This window comes from Cephus cinctus, unplaced genomic scaffold, assembly GCF_000341935.2.
Source record: "Cephus cinctus unplaced genomic scaffold, Ccin1 Ccin1_scaffold0396, whole genome shotgun sequence".
NCBI lineage: Eukaryota > Metazoa > Arthropoda > Insecta > Hymenoptera > Cephidae > Cephus > Cephus cinctus.
Window position 1 is genome coordinate 49,944 of NW_014333080.1, and position 23,463 is coordinate 73,406.

Genomic DNA, 23,463 nt, shown 5'->3' on the forward strand with positions numbered 1-23,463 from the left:
TACGTTTCGTCGAAAACTCAATGCCGTTCGAAAAGATATCGTTTTCCAATGCCGTCTCTTCCTTGACAATTGGAAAACTTTTCCCTTAATCCGCCATATAAATCACGTCTGGATATAGATACCTACCTTACCCACTTTCCGTAACGTCTGGCTTATTTTCAAATGTTCCATAGGATTTCGGGTAATTGCCTTTCGAATACAATCTTGCCAACATCACAGATCGTGAAGACTTTGAAGTTGGAATCGCGCCTGCGGAATTTTCGTCCACCGGCAATTCCGTGAATACAGTCGGTATGGATATTCACGTGGAATTGAATGACACTCGGAACTCTGGGACTTTGGGGAATCGTCGGATGGCTTTAAGATAATACCGACTATACGTTCCCACGAGAAGAGATCTCGCAGATTGCTTGGATACGAAAACTGTTTTTGAAAATTCGATTGAGAAAATGAAGTCCTGGAATTAACGCAAGAAAATCTTTTTTTTTTTACAAACCCACATATTACGTCTCCCATAGTGAATATGCGCATTCGCTACGTTTGACAAACTGGTCCAGATGCGTCTGTCGCAGCATCTTCCTTACTCGACGTGACGTGCCAGATACGTTACATTGCTATGTTTATACGTAGCTCTTAACGTGCTCGTGTAATTACGTGCAACATACCGGACAGTATGCCTTTGCATACATAATTCGCAATTCCTAGTGCAAGCTCAGCGGCAGACCTAAGAGAGTGCAGTTAGTTGTCTGAAGTTACGATTTAAAGTCATGAGTTACGTTGCACATATCAACTCGCTAGTCGAGTCACGTGGTAATTCTTGCACTTTGGCGAAGTTGCATTCATTGCGGTAGTCTGAAATCGCGAATTGCGACGCCATTAAAATACCATGAAAAGAAAAACAACTAAGGTACAGTCATTAGCAAGGATTATTAAAAATACGAAAAATCACCTAAGAACAACATAAACATTGAATACCGGCATAGGTAAAAATTTTCTTAAAAAAAAAAAACTTAAAATACAATTCTCTACGTTCTCTATTCGAGCATATGAACTTCATCGAATTCTGTTCACAGCTTCGTCCTGGTCTTTTAGGCACGTATAAAACTTTCATCCAACCAGTCACGAAGGAATCAGCCCGGAAAGGCTTTCCGCGTAGGGAAGCTCGTGTCAAAACGAGATACGTTCCGTCGCTCCTAGTAAAGAAAAAGAGAGTGACAGAACGCGGGGTTACCGAAGGCCTGAGAGGGATAAAGTACGGTGGACCGAGTGAACGTGACGCGAGAGGTTAGATATACGTAACGGCGCGAGGTAAAAAAAAGAAAATAAAGCCAGAGGCAAGGGGTTGCATCCTTTTTTTTCTCGTCCTTAAACTTTTTCTTAGTTCTGTCTCTCCTGGTTCACCCGGTACATACACCCGCCGGTGCACCAGGTAGGAGCCATTCGCGAACTACGGTTAACTGGAACATAATAATATTTCATTTGCGGAATCAAGACTCCGCAACGTTATTTTCCTCCCTTGCGGGCGGAGAGAAATGGCCGCGGCAAGTAAAGAAAAGTATGAAGGATTGCACTGGGTTGGATATAAATTTTATTCGCAGAGGGTGAAAGCTACTCTCCCTAGTTTTTTACAATTTTTTTCCTCTCCGTTCTCCGTCATTGTTTTACTCCTATCAAACCTCGCTCTTCCGTCTTCCCTTTCTCGCTTCGCTCCTCTCTTCGCTCGGTACTCAACCTCGAATCTGACCGACTAACAGAAACGATTTATCCTCGTTCCAAGGGACTTTGGCGCATATAGAAATACGAGTCAAAGCGTTATGAAAGGGATTTCCAAAGCAGCGAACTTGGGCCACTTTATTTCGTCTCTAAGTGAGCCTTAACGAAGAAAAGTCTCTGGAGGATCCCGCGAGTCGCCAGGGACTATGCACCCCGCATAAGGCTCATCTCTTAACAGAAGTCTAATGGGGCAGGGGAGCGAAGTACAAGAAGCTCAGCTCGACTAGGGGATGACTTATGAACTTCATCTATTAAATCGGGACACACTTGTATGATAATCCGCTTATCGATCGCGTCGTTCTTCGAAATCGATCAGAGGGTGAAAAAGCGTCTATGACGAAGCTCATAAAGATGCTGCTAAATAGTTCATATCGGGGGCTGTGGTCATATACGATCGTTCTTTCGATTTTACATTCGAAGGAAACCAATTCTGGATTAATTTTTTTTTATCCCTGCAAAAAATCCTGAACGATAGCTACGATTTTCCATACCTTCGTTCCTTCTCTGAAATGACTATCCAGAGTGTTTCGCATTCCACGTCTTCACGGCTCGACGATTCCATCTATCTCGACTACGGCGCTACGAATGCTCAAGAAAAATGACGTGAAAGTGGGCACCCGTTGACCGGTCGTATAAAGAAAATCCATGAATTCCAACATCCAAGATAAAAATAATATCGCGCTATTCATTTCTTACCCGACAGCCACCGATAAGAAAGCACATTAAAGACATATAGTGGGTAAAAAATCTAATGTAAAATAAATTTCCAAAAATATAGTAAAAGCTCGGAAATGAGATGCCGTGTTTATTTGTCACTAGCGCTGCCCCAATATAAGCTGCTTTTTTAAAAAAAAAAACCAGTGTTTGTCACCCGACGCAATTTCAAAAATAGACATCGTACCAGATAACATAACGTTAAGTTACCCCAATGCAATTAGATACATATAGAGCGACCTCTTTTACGAGAATTCTCTTTCGCCCTGGGACTCTCGGAATGCTCTGGTCGCTTTCCAGATAAGCAGGCTCGATTTAACACACTCCTTTTATTTGGTCAACCCTTAAGGGTCCGTGGCATTTGGTCTGGTAGTCGCCATACTCGGGTTGGGTTGACCTCAGCGTATCCCGTTAAGTTCAGTGTATCTGCAATGTAAACGAAATATCCTGACCATATACGGAAACACTAGCTATGGTACCGAGAAGGCTTGCTACTGCCGGCAAGGAAGTAAACAGCGCACTCTAACCTGCTAGGGACACATAATACGCCCTGAAGGTTCATAAAAGTTTTCACCCTCGTACAGGACACGGCTGGTCCGGGAAGACGCTGAGACGAAGTTCAATTACTTGGGACTCGGATATCCTCCTTCCGTACTATAGGAACATGTCAACGGGTCTAGCGAAAATCTCTAGGACACAGAGACGCGGAGCCACGTTCTCTTGACTTATCCTGACTCCCGTTCTCCCTTTCACTTTTCACTGGCAACTCAAGAGAATTGAGTGATTGAAGCAGATGGAGAATCACGTTCACTCTCTTCTCCATTGTCGTCTAGACCTTTTATCTCTACTTTATATTGAGCCTTTTATGGGAAATAGTGAAGAGTTCGAGAGGAATAATTTCTTAATTTCTTTTTCTTTTCATTTTTCACTCTCGATAGTTCTTACTTCGATTATGTATTTTTTATTTTTTTTTATTTTTTTTAATTTTTTTTAATTTTTTTTTCGATATATTATTTTTTTTTTTCATATGAACGAAACTGACGATACCCATTATTTTCTTCTTTCAGATATTCGCAAATGACGTTTGTCACTGACTGATGGAAACAAAGGCAAAATGGGTGATCTCCTCTTTTCTAGATACGTTTTATCGTTAATCCCGATCCTTTCTCTTTGCGTCCCTATAGTCGGTTAACGAGGTACCATCCTTCGTTACATCAGGATCATCGGCAGCATCAGGAGGGATCGTTTGGATAGGATGAAAAAAAAAGCGAAGGAGAATGTCCTGAAATTGGAAGTGGAACGAGGTGCTGACTAAAACCTTGCCCAGAGGCGTTTCCGACGAATGGGGTTGAAAAAGGTCCAAGAAGGATCATTTGTATGTGACGCAAGGACACTTACGTACGTACACGTGTCCTCGTCCCGGTCGTTCGTTTGTTCCCTGAATTGATCGGGAAGCCCACAGGACCATCCTGAGGACGCTTAAGGATGCCGCCCTTGGCAAACGTATATGGAGGAGTCCTTAATCCATGAAGGATTCCGAATCGCCATTGAATAACATTGGAAATCATTAGATTCGAATAATTCGAAGGATATACTATACTACATTCACCAATAGTACATTTATAATATAGTTATCTTGACGCGACCGAATAAAATATTCTTTCTGTCCCTTTTGAAATATGGACCCCGTACGGCTCTCACTTGAAAATTACGCGATGTAGAGTGAAATTGAAAATTTGAAAATTTTCATCAATCCCTCCTGCGCTTGGCTGGACTAAACGAGATTAATCGTTCCACCCTGTAATTCGATAAAACCAGAATGTAGATTCAACGTGATGTGTGCATTAGGAAAGCATATGTATGCTGGCTGCTAATCATGATTTTCCGTTTGATCATAAACGGACACAGTATCCTGTTACGTGACGATGATGACTTGCTACTGGAAGATACACAGTCACTTTCGCATCATCAATCGTCATCATCATATTATTTCATTGTCACTCGGTACATATGCACAGGGTCAATTTCAACGAAGCCTTAAGTGCGATAATCGACCAAATTAAATTTCGGAGAATCAATTTCTCTGCTTTCTCATTAAATTTTTTTTTCTCACTTCGCGATCTCATTGTCGCGTTTGGCAATAATCGATCGATTCAATGATTCCGTGTCGATAATACCAATTCGCGCATTGTATCTCGAACCATCCAGTTCCTCGGCTCAGTTCCCACGCGATGCCTGCAAGACGTCCCGTTTAAGATAAGGGTAGGCGTGCACGTCGTTGGTACGATTCAGTGATTTCTCAGGGGTGGTTCCCGGGATGATTCAAGGGTAGGCAACGGAGAAGGGCACTGGCCAAGGAGCAATTTCTACCAGCGAGAGGGACGTTCTGTAACGTCCAAGCACAAAAAGGGCACGAGTCCATGTTTAACAAGGACTGGACATAACCCCGATGGATTCTCGCAATTCCATAGCGAGAGGAAATCTTCTGAGTGACAGGTCGCGCCCGAAGGACTTTGCCCAAGGGCTCTTTACGTCGGATGAGTTACGGGCCCGTTTGCATGGTTTGCAAGGGAAACCACCCCTAATTGAAAATTGTTTCTTCGAACCGTTCCGAGACTGTATCCGGAGCATTTTGACTCCATTACCCGACCGTATCGAATAGTCATGAAACTGCCGGAAGACAACTGCCATTCGCGGATTTTCCCAGCATCTCTTACCAGGAATAATTAATTTTTACGAAGACAACAAAAGATCTAAAAACGGAACAGTACCAATTTCTTTAAAAACGCATAATTCAGACTCTACTGGAAGGTACCAAAGTATCACCGGTCACTGAGCAACAGTTAAGGTTCTTTGTTAAAATAAAAAAAATAAAATAAAAAGAAAAGTCAAAAAAATTTTCAAACTCAAAAATCATATCTCAACGTCACCGCGCACCTTATGCACTTTGTTCGATGGAGCTGAGAGTAACTTTTTCGAAAATGCTTTTTGCACTCTTCACGAAAACAATAGAATGGTAGTCGGCGACCGGGACTCGGTAACGTCACGACACATAATTTTTCTTTTGCGTGCGACAAGGAATGAGGTTCACAAAAGCGAGAGGGAGAAAGAGAGTGTCGATAAATGACCCATGGTGCATTAAGTCCCGACATATGACCGTTTCTCATATAAGGACCTTCTTATTCGATATGTACATAAACGAGCACGTGTGTATATACATACGTGGTATATGGGTGAGTTCACAATGTTGGGCAATATTTGTGAATTTATGCATCCCAATGCATACCAAGAGGAGCTTATGGTGCGTAATATCGAAAGTGCAGTACGAGCTGAATCTTACGGTAGGATACGTGAGGTTATGGGAGGATCTTTTATTACGTACGAAAGGAGGAATCTGTAATTTAAGTGATTCATATGTAGTATATATGGGGTCCGTTCCTTCTTGCGTTCCCCCATATATACTCCGCCGTAGAATTAGCCTCGAAACTTTCCTAGAGTCCCATAAGGGGAACTCGGACTGGGTTACGTCATACCGATCTATAGGATTTACGATCGGACTACACTATAGTAGCTAGTGTGTCAATGGTTCCCGTGGGACATGATGAATAAAGCTCAATGCCCTCGAGACTAATTCCGAGGAAATTTCTCTTTGCTGAGAAAATTCTACAGCAGAATAATTCAATTATTCCCAGACAGAAGAGTTTCGCGATATTTTATCGATCGTTGATATCGTCTCGATTGTCGCTGATTGACGATCCTATACCGGAAGTCGTTTGCCAAAAATACGTTAGCTAGACGGATATCCGGTAGTCGTACACTTGTGACACACGTATACAGATGTCTACGACGTATATTTTGTACTTGAAAATTGAAGCAGTTGTAGTATTACGAAAAAAATTTTTGATTTTACGTCACTCGTATACAGAGTAAAAAAAAATTTAATCTTCAAAGTGCCTCCAAACTGTACGAATCTACGTATTCGCAGGAGACATTTCATTGTACTTTTTGATTCTTCCTTTTGCGGTGAAGATACGGCAGGGTATCTATTATGCCACGGGTCCCTGACAGAAGCCATATATACCAATGCTTACGCCTGTGGAGACATTTTTCTTCAAAAATCACGAGAACCGAATTCAATCTGCTGAGTGCAGATACTTCGTATTACAGTGACGATATTATTAAAAAATTATTTTTCTAATTTTCTAATTTCTTTTTTTTTTTACTATGCCACTTCTATTCCGGCTCTGTCTATCGATGCGTGACGTTTATTATAGGTCCAGTTTCAAATGGCGCCTCAGTGCTAGCGAATACCAAAACTCTGTGAGAAACTCGCCAGAAACCGGAAGCATGGAGGGTATTACAGTTTGATGGAGCGTTCGTGATTTCACGTGTGCAAAATTGCTGGTACGTTCGCGGAATCTCAAACGCGCATTACTATACATACCTACAACCATAGTAGATTGTAGAAAAAATCAAATTTTTTTTGCATTTTTTTTGGTAAATCATCAGACACTTTTTTTTCAAGTGGGGTGAAGGAATTTTAACGGCTGTAGACGCAGTGCAAAAAAAAAAAAAACAATTGGCGAATAAATAACGCGAAAAGAGGGGAATAACGAATGGTACAGGACGGACAGACTGCTTGGCAATAAATTCATTAATTTAATCGAGCAATTAATAAAGTCGAGCTATCCAATTAAGTGTGCGAGATAGCCGGATCTTATTGCTCCATTTAGCGTTCGGTACTTAAAGGGTTCGAACGATCGATTCGACCAATCGAATTATCGCTCGACGATTCGCATTTGCCATGGCCAATTATTTTTTGCAAATTGCACGATATACGAGACGGGCACGAGGCGAAGACTTAATTCTTCAAAACTTTATTCTCCATAGCTCGTCGATTTGGCCCGTCGTAGAAAAATTGCCGGCCCACGTGCATAATACGTATGCAAGGAGAAACGACTCGTCAGCGTATAGCGAGCAAAGTTTCTACGTTGGAGCCAATATTGGGGGCTTGCCCGTCCGAGAAGAGCGGGGAAAAGGAGAGAGGACGAAAGGAGAGGAAGAAGAATAAGGAGGAAGAAAAGAGTAAAAAAAGATAGGGATACAGAATGACTGGAGGTTATACATAGGTTCGAACGAGCCCTTAGTGGCGCTCCCGTTTCCCAGGATGCTATCAGCAGTTTCGAGAAGAGTACATCATCCCTTGGGACATCCCTTGCCAGGATCCCACGGGAATCTTATCCCAACTTGGCTTTATATTATGGGGGTTGCATGGACAGAAGATATTCTACAACATGCTTATATTCTATCTTTCTGTATAGATATAGATATTCCTTAAAAAGATATATATATATATATAGATTGCTAAGAACCACCATATGAATTCGCACGAAGAAGAATTACGTTTACATACCGATAAGGATTTTCGATTAGTATGGAAGACGCTGCTATTACATCGGATAAAGGGAAGTGACAGAGAATTTAGGTGTTTTTGAAATATTCAAAAGCCGAAGATACTTCGCAAAACTTCATAATTTTAAAGCCGCCCGTGGGCGTCGCACCGAATCGATACGCGTCGCGACGCTTGGAGTGGAATAAGACCTCCCTTTCAAAGCGAATTACAAGTTTTTGCTTAGGCCTATCAGAGGGAACTGTAATTATCACTCTTCTCTTATTGGTGTGTATATATATATATGTATATATATTGTGACGTTATTTTTCTCCCTCAAACCGCCTCGTAGCAAGACGATCCGATTGCGCCACAAATGTGAGGGACGAGACTCTAAAGTTTTCTCGGGAAAACGCAAGGAGGAAATCCCTACGATAGGAAAAGCCAAATGGGCGCCAGACGCAACATTGCGTCACGTAACACACGAAACTCCCGAGAAAATTAAGAGGACTCCGGCTAGTAGGAAAGAAACGGAAAGGTATGGTAGAGGGGCGGGGAACGCACAGATGGTAAAGAAAGAAGATTGAGAAACCGCGAGATATTCAGTAACAAATAACAAGGGGGCCCTTTTATTGGGACTTATCAAATAACAATTAACAAATCAAGTAACTAAGGCGAATATAAATAAACAGTAATACAATACCGCGCTAGACGAGGTCCCATACGGGACACGCGAACAAAATACGATAAGGACACGTTTACACGATAACTAAAAGGTCCTTGCGAGACACGTGAAACAAAGAGAAATAACTCGGCCTATATACATATATATATGTATATATATATATGTATATATATATATACATATATATATGTATATATATTTGTGTCTAATGGACACCAAGTTTTACTTGGACGGTAATAATTCTAAGGACCGCAAAGGAGCGTCAGTTAGCGTGAGGTTCTTTTGATTTCAAGATCTAACAAACGCCCTCCCCATTTCACCCTTACAGAAAATATTTCATCCCCTTGCATTTCCATTTTAAATTACTTCAATGACATTTACCCCGAGGAAAAGATTGTCAGTGTAGAAGATCCCTTCCCCTGTTTCTCTGATTAACCCCCTACCAAGCCCTATCTGCTTTTAGAATTTTATCAAAAGCAACACAGTAGCCAAAATTCCCGTATTTCTACGTCTACTACGTAATATCCATGGAGACAGAAAAATATTAAATTTCTATAAAATTGAATAAAATTTATTCAAGTGACCCGCAAAGTGTGTACGAATGGAAATGAAATTGGATACGACGAGTTAACGTCGAGTGGGAAAGAGAATTTGGGAAAGAATATATGATAAAGGAGGGTGAAAAGTGAGAGGGTAGGAGATGGAGCAAAACTTCTCGCATAGAAACGCGTGAATTTCTACGTTCGCGTTCATCTGGCTCCTCCCGGTCCAGGTGGGTACTCGTAGTTACCTTCTAACGAGCCAAGCTATGCCTTTACGTGGTGCGCATTTACAAGCGTCCTCGACGGCTCTTTTAGCACTTCCCCATAAAAACTGCTGAAATATATAATGCCATGGGGTACACCGTGTATGTATATATCCACCTACTTCAGCCACTGTACCTCCCGTGAAGTGCCGCCACTATAGTCCCTTGAAATAATTCGAAATAATAACGTCCCGAGATAAAGCGAATCAGCCCCACTTATAATAAACCGTAACCACCCTTATCGAGTACTTATATTAAATAAGGCTATTAATCCAAAATTTCGATAATATTCCAAATTTGATCAAATTTCATTGAAATTTTATATCTTAGACCATTTTCAATTTATCGAATCAAAGCAATTGATTATTATACCCGAACGCAGCTGTTTACGCGAAAATTAAATTTTTTTTCTAATAAAAATTCATTTTAACATAGCCATTTCGATGATACAATTTTGACATACCAATATTCTTCTCAAAGTATATATATATATATATATATATATATATATATATATATACATATATTATATCCTCATATATGGATCGTCTACCCTTTACGCAAATATTCATGCCTACTATATATGTCGAACAAGGGTTATACCAACACAGTATAGCAGAAAAGGGTAGGATTGCCGAAGACGGGAAATAACTTTCCAAGTAGCTGCAAGGCAATACGAGTGAATATTCCTTGAAACTTTAAGCACTTCCTTATTGGCAAGTTCCGAGTAGCCCTTTGTCGCGCCCATGAAAAACCGGCAAAGATATTTAAAGCGATGCATAAAACTGCCATTAAACATATCCAATGAACGTAAACAATACGTATGTCACGGTTTACGTCTTAATAATTAAAAAAATATATTTTCACTCAAGCTCCCTTTAAGTATCGATTATACTCGGGGTCGATACTTAACCACGTCGCATTACGTCGAAAGGAAAAGGCTTTATAGTCTCGCTCGTGGCTGACAAGGGATATACTTGGAGACGGGCTTTTAAAAAAAAAAAACATTTTAATTCAGCATTCATTATATTAGGGACGATGCGATCATTCATGGTGTATTCTCCGGCTGAGGTAACACCCCATGTAATAACATAATGGCATGTTACGCGTATTACGCAGATTACGTGGTTTCCGTTCAGCCACGCATGACGAATCCCTGCCGTGCGGGAGAGTCCGGATCCCCCTTCCCACGCTTATGGGGCTTTATGGAGATACGCCGTTAGTGGCAACACTGGCGTACCGATGACGGATCCATTAACAGATTAATGATATCATAATGACCATTATCTTTGTCTGTATAATAAAGCGATATAGGCTGCTAATAATCTCGTTACGGAGGCCAATAATTAATGTCCAGTGCGAAGTCACGGCTAAAAAAATTACTATTGCATTGTAATGCACAATTTTCTAATGCATTTCTCAAGTAGGATTTTGTACTACGACTCGTGCCCGTATCTATCTAATATAGAACCTGATAACAGGCCATATCTAAATGTCTCTCCGAATCAGATAACTGGCATTGCCATTGTCGAGGGGCTGCGTTTCTGTGAGTCACTCTCATTTCGACCCCCCCTCCCCCCTCTGGAATTGTACAATAAAACGAGGTCACGATCAGGCTCGAGTAAGTGACGTTTAAAATTATCACACTCGAGAGAGAGAGTGTAATTTGGTAAATTGCTGGGAACTTGCAAATATTTATTTGGACATTGAATGTTGTTATTATTGTTGTGACTCATCGCTGCGTTGAAAGAAAGATAGCAGCGCCGATGGGATTTTCTTTACGTCATTTTTAGCCAATAGGATAGCCGGAATGTCAATTATTGTACTAAAAAATAAATAAGGAAAAATTGCTATAATCTGGAATTTTTTGGATTTTTCAAAAAAAATTAATTTTATTCATGATTATTATGTTGATCCAATAAATTTTTATTGTTCGTCTTAGATTTTGTGTGGGGTAACGATCATTTTATTTTTGGCGAGAAATTTAGGGATGATCTCAAGGGATGCTGCGGATAGTTTGGATAAATTCTTGCTAGGTTGGTGGTAAGTACTGTTTCAGTTTCCTTGAAGCTTCTCACCCTGTGGCTAAGCTATTGAAACTTGAAGGGGTTTGTATAGTTTCGTCTAGTTGCCTGCCTGCTTCGTAGCTACGGGTATCTTCATTGGGATTCCGCGGAAAGCCGCCGCTTACGAGCTCGTTCACATTTATGCGTGCGTTTGTCGCCGGATAAATTGTTAACCAAAACCCAGCGGGAGGTTTGCTAATGCGGAAAATTGCTAGGATTACAGTGAGGATTATTTAGCAACGGGGAGAAGGGAGGACGTGGGAGTGCTGATCGATATATGGCGTGAAACGAGAATTTATTTCATTCCCAAAAGATTTTGCGCGGTCCATGTTAAATCCTCGTAGTAATGAATACGCGGTATATATATAGCTATACAGTATTATTCTGGCTTCACTAAAAATCACGTGATTACTCAATATCGTGATTTTGATTTTTTTTTTTTTAATTTATGTCATGCAGGATTAATCGAGTTTTTTATAATTTGATATTTCATTAACGATCGTTATGTTTTGACAATATTGGCAATACGAAAATATTGATTTTGTCATCTACTTATATATATATATATATATATATATATATACAAACAATGGAACGTCAAATATATAGAAACACTGTATTCTAGTTGACTTTCTATAAGAGTGAGTCACGTGTCGCTCGTAAAATATTTTACTGGGAATCGTGAATTTTTTTTTAAGCCACAATGTTACATCACGACATTCGTATCGCGATATGTATATATAGTAACATATTTTCTTAACTCGATAGCGATAACGAGGACTAACCTACGTCACCTTCAGACGTCCACCCTTCGTCCATGTATCCGCATGCCACGTGGGCGCCAGCCAATTCTTTTTCACCGGGAACCGAAAAGCCGGTACGATCTGGGAGTTGAGGTGGAAAAGTCTCAACTCCACCGACACGAGAACTCTGACAAAATCTATCAGAATGTCAATAGCTATCGGCTAGAAAATCAAAATCCCTTCACCAATTAATAAATTGGGAGTGCTCACCGGAGCTGGTTCAGCTAATTCGTGAAGGCCGAGAACCGCATCCAGGAGACACTCGGGTGGGCACTACACTAGGGCACGACACTACACCTCCGGAACACTCACAGGAAACCCATAGAATTTCCTGGATAGCGCGAGAGCAACGCGAGAACTACACGAGCGAGAACTTGCTATACAGTATCGAAGCTAGAAAAACTGTCAACAAACAGCACGGAAGCGCGAGACAGCTCGTGACACCTCGGTCGGTGTCCCGAGACAGACTGCTTTGACAATAGCCAAATTCGAGAACTCATCAGAGAACTAATCATTCTGATTGGCCGAGAGCCTTATAGCCGATAACTCTTATCCTTTCCCTAGAGTCGTCCCTTTAAACTAAATCGAGAGCGTTTCTTAGGCCGTTTCTCCATGGCCGGTTCTCAAGGGCATCGGGCGACAGTTGGGCACAGCAACCATAACTCGGGTCAGGGGTTCCTTTCCTGCCCTTAACCATATCAAACTCCACTGCCCGCTCCACGGCCCTCTGCGTCCGTTCAGCACGAAACAGGAAGTCGATTATTTTCCTCATATTTGTTTGACCATGCTATTCGACACGTTTTAGCGAATATAACGTTACACGATGTGCATTTAATTTTGCAACACACGCGAAACAGACGTTTCGTATATCTTTCGCGTGTAACTGTATTGCGCATGCGCGTGGCTTGGAGTATAAGGCGCTATTATCCGAATTAAATGAAAAAATTAAACTTAACATTGAAGAACGTTAAGAAAACATTTATTTGACAGGATGGAAAATACCGAACAAAGAAATTCTCCATTTATTTTCATATTTATATGAATTCCCTTTGAAGTCGTACACAGGCGTCTATTAGCGAATATACAGTCAGAATTTATTTTCGCATTCTTATCTATATTACGTTTACCGTGTTACGGAAATTCCATTGCGCAAAAATTTCAAAGTACTTTTTTTAAAGTCAGTGTCACGGCACAAGTAACTAAAAATGTAACTTTTTTTTTCATAATCAATAGAAAAGCATGAAAGTCATATCGCAAATTTCATAGGACGTAGAGCACGACACGGCGTGATTGGATTTGAATGATAAAAGCTATTTCAAAAAGTCAACGAATGCAAAGTAAATGTTCTCCTAACGAGATGAAAAGTATCGAATAAAGTGATGCTGTGTTTATTTTCATATTTATGCTGATTTACTTTGAAGTCACATAGAAACGAGTGGTTAGTCAAATATTTCTCAAGTACAATCACATACATTGGTTTTGCATTTCATTTGGCATGTTGAATTTTGATATCAGCTTTTTCACTGAAAATAAAAAACAAAATTTTCTCCACATTTCACATAAAATCAGCTGATCGCAATTATCGATGAAAATTATTAAAATTAAATACTAAAGTTGGCATTTCTAACATAATAATTATGGTCGATTAACGTACGAGCACATATATTTCATATTTCTATCGTTACCCTCGCTCAGATTTTTTTGTACCTCGTCACCCCGGAAATCGTGCGGCGGGATTTTTAAAAATAATGGAATAAGCAAAAGTCACGATTCACGATACGTTGATAAAACTAAAAAGCTGTGTCGTAATTCTCGCGAATCGTGAAACGCGATTCGCGCGCGGATTTAATAAATAAAAGAAAACAGCTACCTTGATACACGACTTCTATAGATTATATACACCTATATATATGAAACTTGTACTTCGCTGAGCTAAATAATTTTTTCATCAACGAGATACTCGTCGAGGCTTCGCAATAAAATCATTACTTTACCTCCCTGGCATTTACACGGACATTTATCACGATTCTTTGTACATCGTAAAGTGCTGCGAAGCGCAGCTGAAAATATTGCCAGTTGCATACTTGGATAAATATGACTTCTAGCGTAGGTTGAGACTTCTCGATGCCATTTACGATCCCTTTACTATCTCTTAGTAAGGACTGTACGTACCGACCCGTTCCGTCGTTTATAAAAATAACAGACTGCACGATAACTTATAGTACTTGCTGAATAAAAAAAACGAAATTCCACAATTTGCCACTTGAAATAGGTTAAATAAAATTGACGTATTTTAATTAAAAACGAATTCTCGATCGGTTTTTAATTTAATCGCCACCCCATATAATTTATGCTCGAGTACATCCAGGCGCGCTGCCCGAAACTGCAGGGTGAAGCAATTGCATTAAAACAGTCGCACCGTGCTAACAGTATATTTAATGGCTGAGACAAAAAAGGAGAGTTTTATGAACGCATCAGCCGCAGCTGGCCTCTGAAAGTTTTATCTATTAAAAAGAGAGACATTATGCAACCGCAAAATAGAAAAACTACTACAGATTCTCTTTCCCTCTTTCACGAAGTTGGAAGCGCTTAAATACTCGGGTCTGTTTTTCAAAGATAAAAGCGGGTCGTGATTCACGACACACTTAACAGTTTCCGCTTTTACAAGCCAAGTGGTACGTATACGTTTGTGTATATATACATATGTATTATACGTATTCGTAAGAGAATACAAGAATACTTTGGTACGAAATTAAAAAAAAATTTTCTTATCAAAAAATACATTCAGTATATTTTCACTATATACCGCATTAGTCATATATATAGTTTTTCGCATACCACACGATCGCATGTGCTAATGAAATATTACGATGATATTATTCATCGTATATCACGAATTGATAAAGAATCCTCGTGATTCACCCTATTGCTCGTAAAAGACGGAAACACGAGAGTTGATAATTGTAACGATTATTTCACGCACGTCATATTTATTAACATATATAATGATACCCGTGAATTCCGTGAATATTTTACCAATGATTTTTTTTTCAAACAAAACAGTGTATAAGACGACTTACTTTTATACGTTATTATGTCTGTACAAGAAGGTCTCAACGTATAGCCGATACTCTGGGGATCGGTGCATTATGTTGTATGGATATTTGAAAGGGTATTTCCTGCTGTCACAAAGACATTTCTCACGGGACGTCACGTAATACAGATATTACGATTTCCCTGAAAGATTCACGCTAAAGGATCTCTACATTGAAATACACAATGATTTTGTATCAATAATATATTTCCCCGACTAGTCACTAATTCTATGCTTTGTGGTACTTCAATTTTAACATAATAAATACAATATTTTATGTTCGCTAATTATTATCAATTTGTTATCGGATGCATGCAATTAATATACCTACAAAGAGTGTTATGATCTAGAAGTGATTTTATACGCTTGTTTACATTGAATATACACCTCGAAAACTCCTGATTGACCGATTATCGATTTCAGTTTACAGTAACCTTTTTTTTTCTTTACTTACTCAATTATTAATTTAGAGCACAAAAATATTTCATGGAGGTTTTCGCTTGTTTACTACACCTAAATGTCATAGCCATTCGAATATTATTAAACTGGACCAACTTTTCGTATTTTGAACATATACAGAGAGCAATTAGTTGCGTCAAAAAGATATTCTAAAAGGATATAGAAAAGGAAAAAGGATAAAAAAAGAATGAAGTATAGACCTGAGCCGTGAGACCAAAGGGAAACCCTTGTGAGGGATAAGAGTAAGGATACAGGAGGACAAGAATTATTACAAGTTACAAAAAAATGTGTGTAAAGGCCTGGACCAAGCCGTCAGCAGATCAAAAGCCCGACATAGCTATATGAATATCAGTATACTCAATCCGCAGATCGGTCTGTGTCTCGATCAGCCATCGATCTGAAATCAGTAAGTTCACATATATGGAAGAAATAGTATTGAGACTGTCCGTAAGGCATTAACGACGGGCAGTGTACCTTTTAGTACCCATTGTGGGTTTCGGAGTCAGAGCTTTTTTCTCTCTACACCCCGAATGCCATACTTCATTGCTATGGGGGTCCTGGTTCTTACGTCAAGAGCCAAATCCATCCCTTGACTTTCTTTGACGGGATCCCGAAACCCTCCGGCAAGGTTCCGGCTTTACCTTATTGCTATAAAGGGAGAAAAAGCTCGACACCGGGATCGCGATGAATCAAAAGTGTCAGGCTACAAATTGTGACGTAATGCCAGCTTGGTTAACATTCCTTCCTTCCACCCTTGGATTTGTAAAGGTGGCAGGACTGGAAAATGAAATTCCGTGGGTTAGATTTTAGATATACATTTGACCAAGCACCTATGTGTATACGTGTATCGCTAATAAGACGAACATTTTTTGACATGCCAAAATATACATTGGTTACGTATACATAGGTCACTGACCAGGGCTTCGCCGGCTGGAATTACCAACTGAAGGCTGACCGAATGGGTGGGACAATAGCAAAGCTTAAGAAGGTCAGGTGTTACACGGGAGAGAGTGAGAAAGACAGTTGAAAGAAAAATGAAGAAAAGAACGTACAACAGTGGCCTACAGATTTACGTAGTGTTTGCCAAGTGACATTGGCGGACGTTTATAATGGGAACTGAAGATTCCTTCCACCGAGCCCCTGACAGCTCTCTGAATGAGAAATTCGAGACGGGCAGGATGACTCGGCGACTCGCAACTCGCGGACTCGGGTATACGAGATTTATGGGGAGTGGTGTGATATCACCGGAAGGGGCCGGGAGGGGTAAAATAAGCCAACATAAATTTTCCAACCGTTTCAAGGAGATCAGAGGAGTAACGAAAAAAAGCTCAGGGAAAATTCTGTAAAAGTGGACGTTGAGGGATCTTCGCGAGGATTACCGTGACGGTGCAGGATTTGAGCGTCGATTAAATGTAGACGAGCTTCGAGCAGAAATTGTAAAAAAAAAATGAAAAAAAATTTTTTATCGATCCCATACTTTTTTTTCAAATTCAGAAAAACGCGAAAAAAATTCTTTCTTCGATTCCCGACAATTGGCACTGTGCAAGACTTAAATAGGAAATCAGACGTGTAATGCTTTTTCTCGTAAAAGTAAATATCCTACGGAATCGATAGAGAAATTGGTCTTGCATGAATCAAGCGCACTTTTGCTCTATGTATTTTTCTATCATACGCGTATCGACCGATACGTGTTCGTCTAGATCGGTACGTGTATTAAGTGCGTGGTAGCGAATCTTAAGGGCTTCCTAGACGTATCTAGAATATCGAGACGGTTTTCCGATAAGGCTATTCCATAGCGAGGCTATCCTCTACGAGATGTTGAATTTTTCTTATACTTTCTATCTCAACGTTTTCTTTTCCCATTCTATGTATCTCAGACCGTTATCCACGATTCCTTCGGCTCTTAAAATGAATCCTGGATACGTAAAATGCGAAAGCTCAACCATAGACTAGATTACCTGTAATACCTTAGCTTGAAGTTTCTCATTCGTAATGGAGGTCGTTGAAGGATCGTGGTCTTACCTTTACAGCATAGGAACGCATAGGCTATTGTTGAGTTAACGAGGCATTTTGAGTTTCCTACCTGAAACAATGAGACAGAAATTTTTTAATAAAAGAAGAACATGGCGAAAATTTTCTTTTATATATTACACCTGTGCAATGGGTTGTATTAGGAGAATTTTTTTTACTCCTTGATTTCTGTGCTTCTGGAGTATAATAAAATGGATCCTCTTATTTCGTTTTTTTTTCTCTACAACTTATTTAGCTCGCATGGCAAATTGGACGAGGAATTTCATTTTACCGGATGAGAGGAGGTCAGCGGCCGAAAGAAAGGTTTCCGAAAGAATGCAATATTCTAGCGTCCAAGACAAAGAATGTCATCTGGATGTGGATGAGGATACCCAAATGAAATTCAATATGGCAGCGTTTGAGGAAAGTGGTCGCCCTTATACGGGTGACGAAAGTGCTACTTGTTATGGCAACCTTTCCCACTGCGAAAAAGGGACTTTATTACGAGCCCTTCGGAAAGAGAGGATAATTCACGGAATACACCATTTTTGCAAGTAACCAAATGAGAAAAAATATCGGAGAAATAAATGTTTTTGCAAATTCCTTGAAAATTGCAATAAATAACGCACGGTGGGAATAAATGAAATATATTTTAAAAAATTTTATTTTTCAAAATTTTTTATTATTCCTAGTTCTTGACATGGTTCTCTTGTCACCCACAGGCAAATTGGTATCCATTGTTTGTTTAATGGGGTTGCTAATTACCCCATACCACAATGACGTTCCAAAGGGTTTAGGGATTAAATAGATTGGTTGGCATTAGTCTGCGGCAGAGTTAGAAGCTTCGTGGGGTTCTACAGGGTGTCTCGTTTGATACGTTTTGTTAGACACGGTAATTTGTCAAAATACGTTGGTATTCAATAGCGTCGTGGCTTTCCTGAAATTTCCGCATTCCGCAGAAATTTCTACCCCATGTACATAACTTTTGGATTATCTTGTATTAGAAAAATTTTCCTCATTTTTATACCCTGCTATCACGGTTTTCCTCTCGTTTCCCGTTTCCACGGTACATTACGCGAAACGTCAAAGAAAGAGGTCGGATTTTTTGTCTCGAGTAAAAAAATAACAGTCATAAATTGCAGCTAGCGAGGGTAGTAAGTAGCGAAGGGTTGTTTCAGGAAAAAGAATATTCTTGAAGCATAACAAACTGTCAGTAACTCAACTATGTGTATACTATATATATATCACGCAATATATACAGTGAAGACGATCAGATGTCATCCAATTGAAACAGCCTGTATACTGCAATTCCGGACGTTCTGAATGGCCCGAGTGGCTCTGCGGGCTTCGTGATATCTGTGGGACCAAATGCACGTGGTAATGGCCTTGCAGGAAGGGTTGAAATTAATTATAGAGCATTGTAGTTATCGCAAAGCCAGCCGGAGACCAAGAGAGAAGGAAACAAAGAGAAGAGAAGAGACGCGAGAGAGACACAAAAGAGGACCAGGACGTTTGGCCGGCATAGAGACTTTAGACAATTGCATCGTTCAATGTGTCTAATTCAATAGAATAACGTACGTATACCATGTCTCATAAAAAGACATTAAAACTTTTCAAAAATATCGTAGACTTCGTAAAAATATTTTTGAAAAGCATTCCCTACGTTTTTATCGCCCCAGAGATTCTTCTCAAAAATATCTATACGTGTCGCCGTTTCTTTTAGATAAATTGCATTCGGCAGTTCAGGCACGATCGCGAGACCATACCTAAAGGTCTTTCGAGTCGAATGCATCGGATACGTATCGCTCTTTATAAAGGGTGATATGCAAGTTTCTATATAGGTATAGCTCATGGCACAGCGCATAGTGCACATTTTCAGAATGCATTTTCGTGCTGGATATTCAACGAGACAGATATCCGTGTTTTGCTTGGATGCTATTGTATGGTGAGTTTGGAGGACTCTTTTCGGTCGTATACCTCAATGGCACTGAGCACTGAGCTTCCTACAAGCCGAATCGTTCCTACTTCACTGACAGACTGAATAGTTTCTGTATTCGACAATTTTACCTTCCCTCATACGTATATCTTTCACGTGATCGCATACGCATAGTTCGCGTCCATGCTGTATAAGGTATAAGACTTGTTTAGATAACAGCAACCGGTAGATGAATTAAAAAAAAAATACATATCCAATCGAATCCATGTAAATGATAAAAAATGCAAATTTTTCGTAAATAAATTGTTAATTAATTTCAAATATTGTCAATTAAATACTCGACTCCCCTCGTTAAAAATTTGCAAAAAAAAATGCGCGACCTTTCCCGAAAACCGTATAATTCCTATGACACCCTATCGCATGAATCCCAAAGGTAAACAGGATTTCGCGATCGTATAAACGGTGGCACGTAAATTCAGGAGAAAAATAACGCTAAACGACTTTAATGGTCCAAACGTATCTACCGATACCTAATATCATCTTACCAGATGCTAAAATCGACTCATCTCAAACACGCATTCTATATCGACAGGAAATGGTTCATCTATTGATAGTTTATAATGTTTTTATTATCATGATCTCTCGTAACGATTTTTTTTCTTTTTCTTATACTCAACGACTACCGCCTGAATCACGTTCAGTACTTATATCACAGCCTCCCAAAGTATCCAAACTATTGTATGGGTCAATCGGAAGAGTAGCAAAAATTCCAGCAACTACTGTCAAAATACAATAACATACGTGAACAGCGAGAAATCAATGCTCTATTATGTGTATTATTATCATACATTTTACTTCTGTATATTATTGCAACAAATTTTTTTTTTTTATTACACAGTAAACTTGTAAATATACTACGTAATGCACAAATCTACCACTATACGTTATCTACCCTGTCCGAAGGCATAAATAATAAAACATATGAGAGGCAGAATGCTCGGGTAAAATTTTATTAGAAAACTTCTCTACACCAAGTGGGTAAGTAGTGAGGCATAAACTCGTACGCATACGAATTCACCCACGTGGCGTGCGGTCAAATAAAAGTCTGAAATTGGCGTAATACACGTTATAAAGCATCAGCCACGAGATAAAGGGGTTGCAATGCGAATGGAGTCCGCGACACTGTACTGTACAGTCATATCGATAAAGTACACTACTTGGGTACATATGTTACGTAGATACTTTTTTTTCCGTTTAAATTCTGTATTGCAGATTTTAATTAAAAAAATTGTTTACCATGTATTTTTTCATTATGTTACAAATAATTGTACAGGCTGTGTAAAGAAGACCGACACGTTCTTGACCCAAGATATAGATATCTTGTAAGGTTTCTCGTTCTACTTTTGAGTATTTCGAGAAAAAACGTGTAGACATTCTCATGTGTAAAATTAAAGGGAAACACTTTGCCTTTGAAGCACGTACGAAGGCGAGAAAAACAACCTGAGACACCCTGTTAAAGATTTTGATTGGTTTCTATGTTTTGCCAGGAGATCAGTATCGTCTCGTAACTTTTAACAAACGTATCGTTAAACTGGGTCAACGATGTTTCCCTACGAGTTTTTTAAAAGAGATATGGACGTTCGAAAACTCACAATAAAGAGTAGATCTATAAATCCTGGTACGTTAAGTCCGTATAACTTTTCTTGGTATCAGTTCTGGAAGTACCATGGATTTTGGATGTGTGACTATATAAACAATTGAAAAGATTCAAAATTGGCTCCGAGTCACAATAAGATACAACAGCGATTACGTATCGATCAATTATTCCACGTCGATGCCAATTCAAAATAAAGGATACAGCATCTTCTGTACCAGCTGCTGAGAAGATCATCGCATAGTGCATAAACTAATTTAACTGTATACATGAAAATATTAATATTCATAAAATACAAAAAGTTCAAATATAACTTCTCAGAATATATTATAAATTTCATTTACCGTATATATGTGTATATAAATAAAATTTACAAATTTTTTTCAAAATCCCCTAAGAAATTTTGTATCTCTATACCACTGCTCCATCAAGATTTCCAATAAAAACGTGACAACGCTCGACAGCGGTCGATCACACGTCTAGTTGGACACGAATGCTGGTTTACGATCCAAAATTAGATTTTAACGTTCCCTCCTGTTACCAAGTACCAAAAGCAGTGCACGTATCATCCGGGAAGAAGGTACTGCGAGAAGAGGATCTGAAAATAATTTATTTTTCGTACCAGAGACTAATCAGTCTTAAGTAACCAAATTGAAAAGCGTTTCGACTTACACGATTTATAATAACAATAATTACCACCCCCCAGTAAAACCCCATACATATATATGTATATACCCAATGTTAATTAAATTCGAACCACAGATTTCAGTACGCACTCAGCGTATGCATAACTACAAGTGCAAATGCACAGAAGTACCAACCCAACCGAATAAACTTCTCCCTCCCAAGTTAGGGTTCAGCAAGCGTAAGTCTCATTAAAATCTAAGAAGGGCGAGCTCGGTTTACCCTGTCAAAGAGCAGTCCGACCCCTCAGCCCCCCCCTTCCACCCCCTCCCACAAAAGGTCACGACAATTAGTTTTCTTATCCTTAACCGTCCCCTTGTATTCAGAAGCCCATCGGCAACCCAGCCTGGCAACGTCGAGAACTATGCGAAATTCGCTAAGGGAAGTTGTAAGACACCAAGAAATTCAAAGTGAAAACTTTCCGTCTCTGCGTCACTTTGGTCATACAGTATATAAGTTCCACCTTACAGGTACGACACACGCCATCGTATAAATACCGTAGAGTAAATTCCACGGGGAAATAAGGAATTTTATCCACCTCATCCTCGATCTTGACTCGGGTATACGAGAATAGTTGGGCACGATACCGTTTGATGGAGTGCTACCAAAAATGTTCATGTTCTACAAAATCCAATTTCACCTCCCTCGTTACGCGGATATTTTCTTACGCCGTTGAGTCAAGCTGAAACCGAGTCGATAATTGGCGGCAACACGAAACGAAGACGAGGCCAGGGCATGCATCGGCTGACTTGCACGAAGCATTAAAAAGCCATTTAGTCTGACTGGTATCGAGGGAAACGGGAGAAAACTCCTAGACGGTAGGTAAAACGGTTTCCTGTATCGGTTGGTACCTACTTTGGCCACGTAGTCCGACATTGGCTTTCTGTCTGCACAGGTACGATAGTATACCCGACTACTACGTGCACTTACGTACTGGGACGGATCGACTGGCAGACAGGCAGACGGACCGACAAACAAGCAAGCCGATGGACTGGTAGACGTATAGGTAGTAGAGCGAGTGCGAGAGAGAGGGAGATGTACATGTACATAGAGCTACTGAGAGAGAGAGAGAGAGAGAGAGAGAGAGAGAGAGAGAGAGAGAGAGAGAGAGAGAGAGAGGGAATATATACATATCTATACTCTACACGCTCTCTCAAGTGCTAAACAAACCTCAGTAATGCAGAACAGCTAAAGTTCCATCGTGATATCTTTATGACGAGCATCCGCACGAAGCACCGTTTATGATGATGATAATGACGATAATCATCATGATTACTGTTTAGGGTTGATATTGTGACCCCTCGTTTATCTCCTTTTGACATTTGCTCGTTTGCAGGTACTTTCGCTATGGTGTAACGGGACTTTTTTTTTTTTTTTTTTTTTTAAAAAAA

At 39.7% G+C, this 23,463-nt stretch overlaps 1 protein-coding gene across 2 annotated transcripts in view; it reads right to left on the reverse strand.

Annotated features, from left to right (window-relative positions):
• Positions 1-23,463, reverse strand: part of LOC107267291 (tyrosine-protein kinase transmembrane receptor Ror) — a 137,197-nt gene that overhangs the window by 45,375 nt on the left and 68,359 nt on the right. Inside the window, exons 1-2 of one of the 2 annotated variants that reach the window (XM_025084547.1) lie at positions 22,928-22,963; positions 17,811-17,871 (exon numbers count right to left, since the gene is read on the reverse strand). The exons of the other annotated variant lie outside the window; for it this stretch is intronic. Of the exons in view, the coding sequence (XP_024940315.1) occupies positions 17,811-17,871; positions 22,928-22,948 (82 nt within the window). The 5' untranslated portion in view covers positions 22,949-22,963. Of the gene's footprint in view, positions 1-17,810; positions 17,872-22,927; positions 22,964-23,463 lie in introns of those variants that run through there. 2 annotated transcript variants of the gene reach the window in all.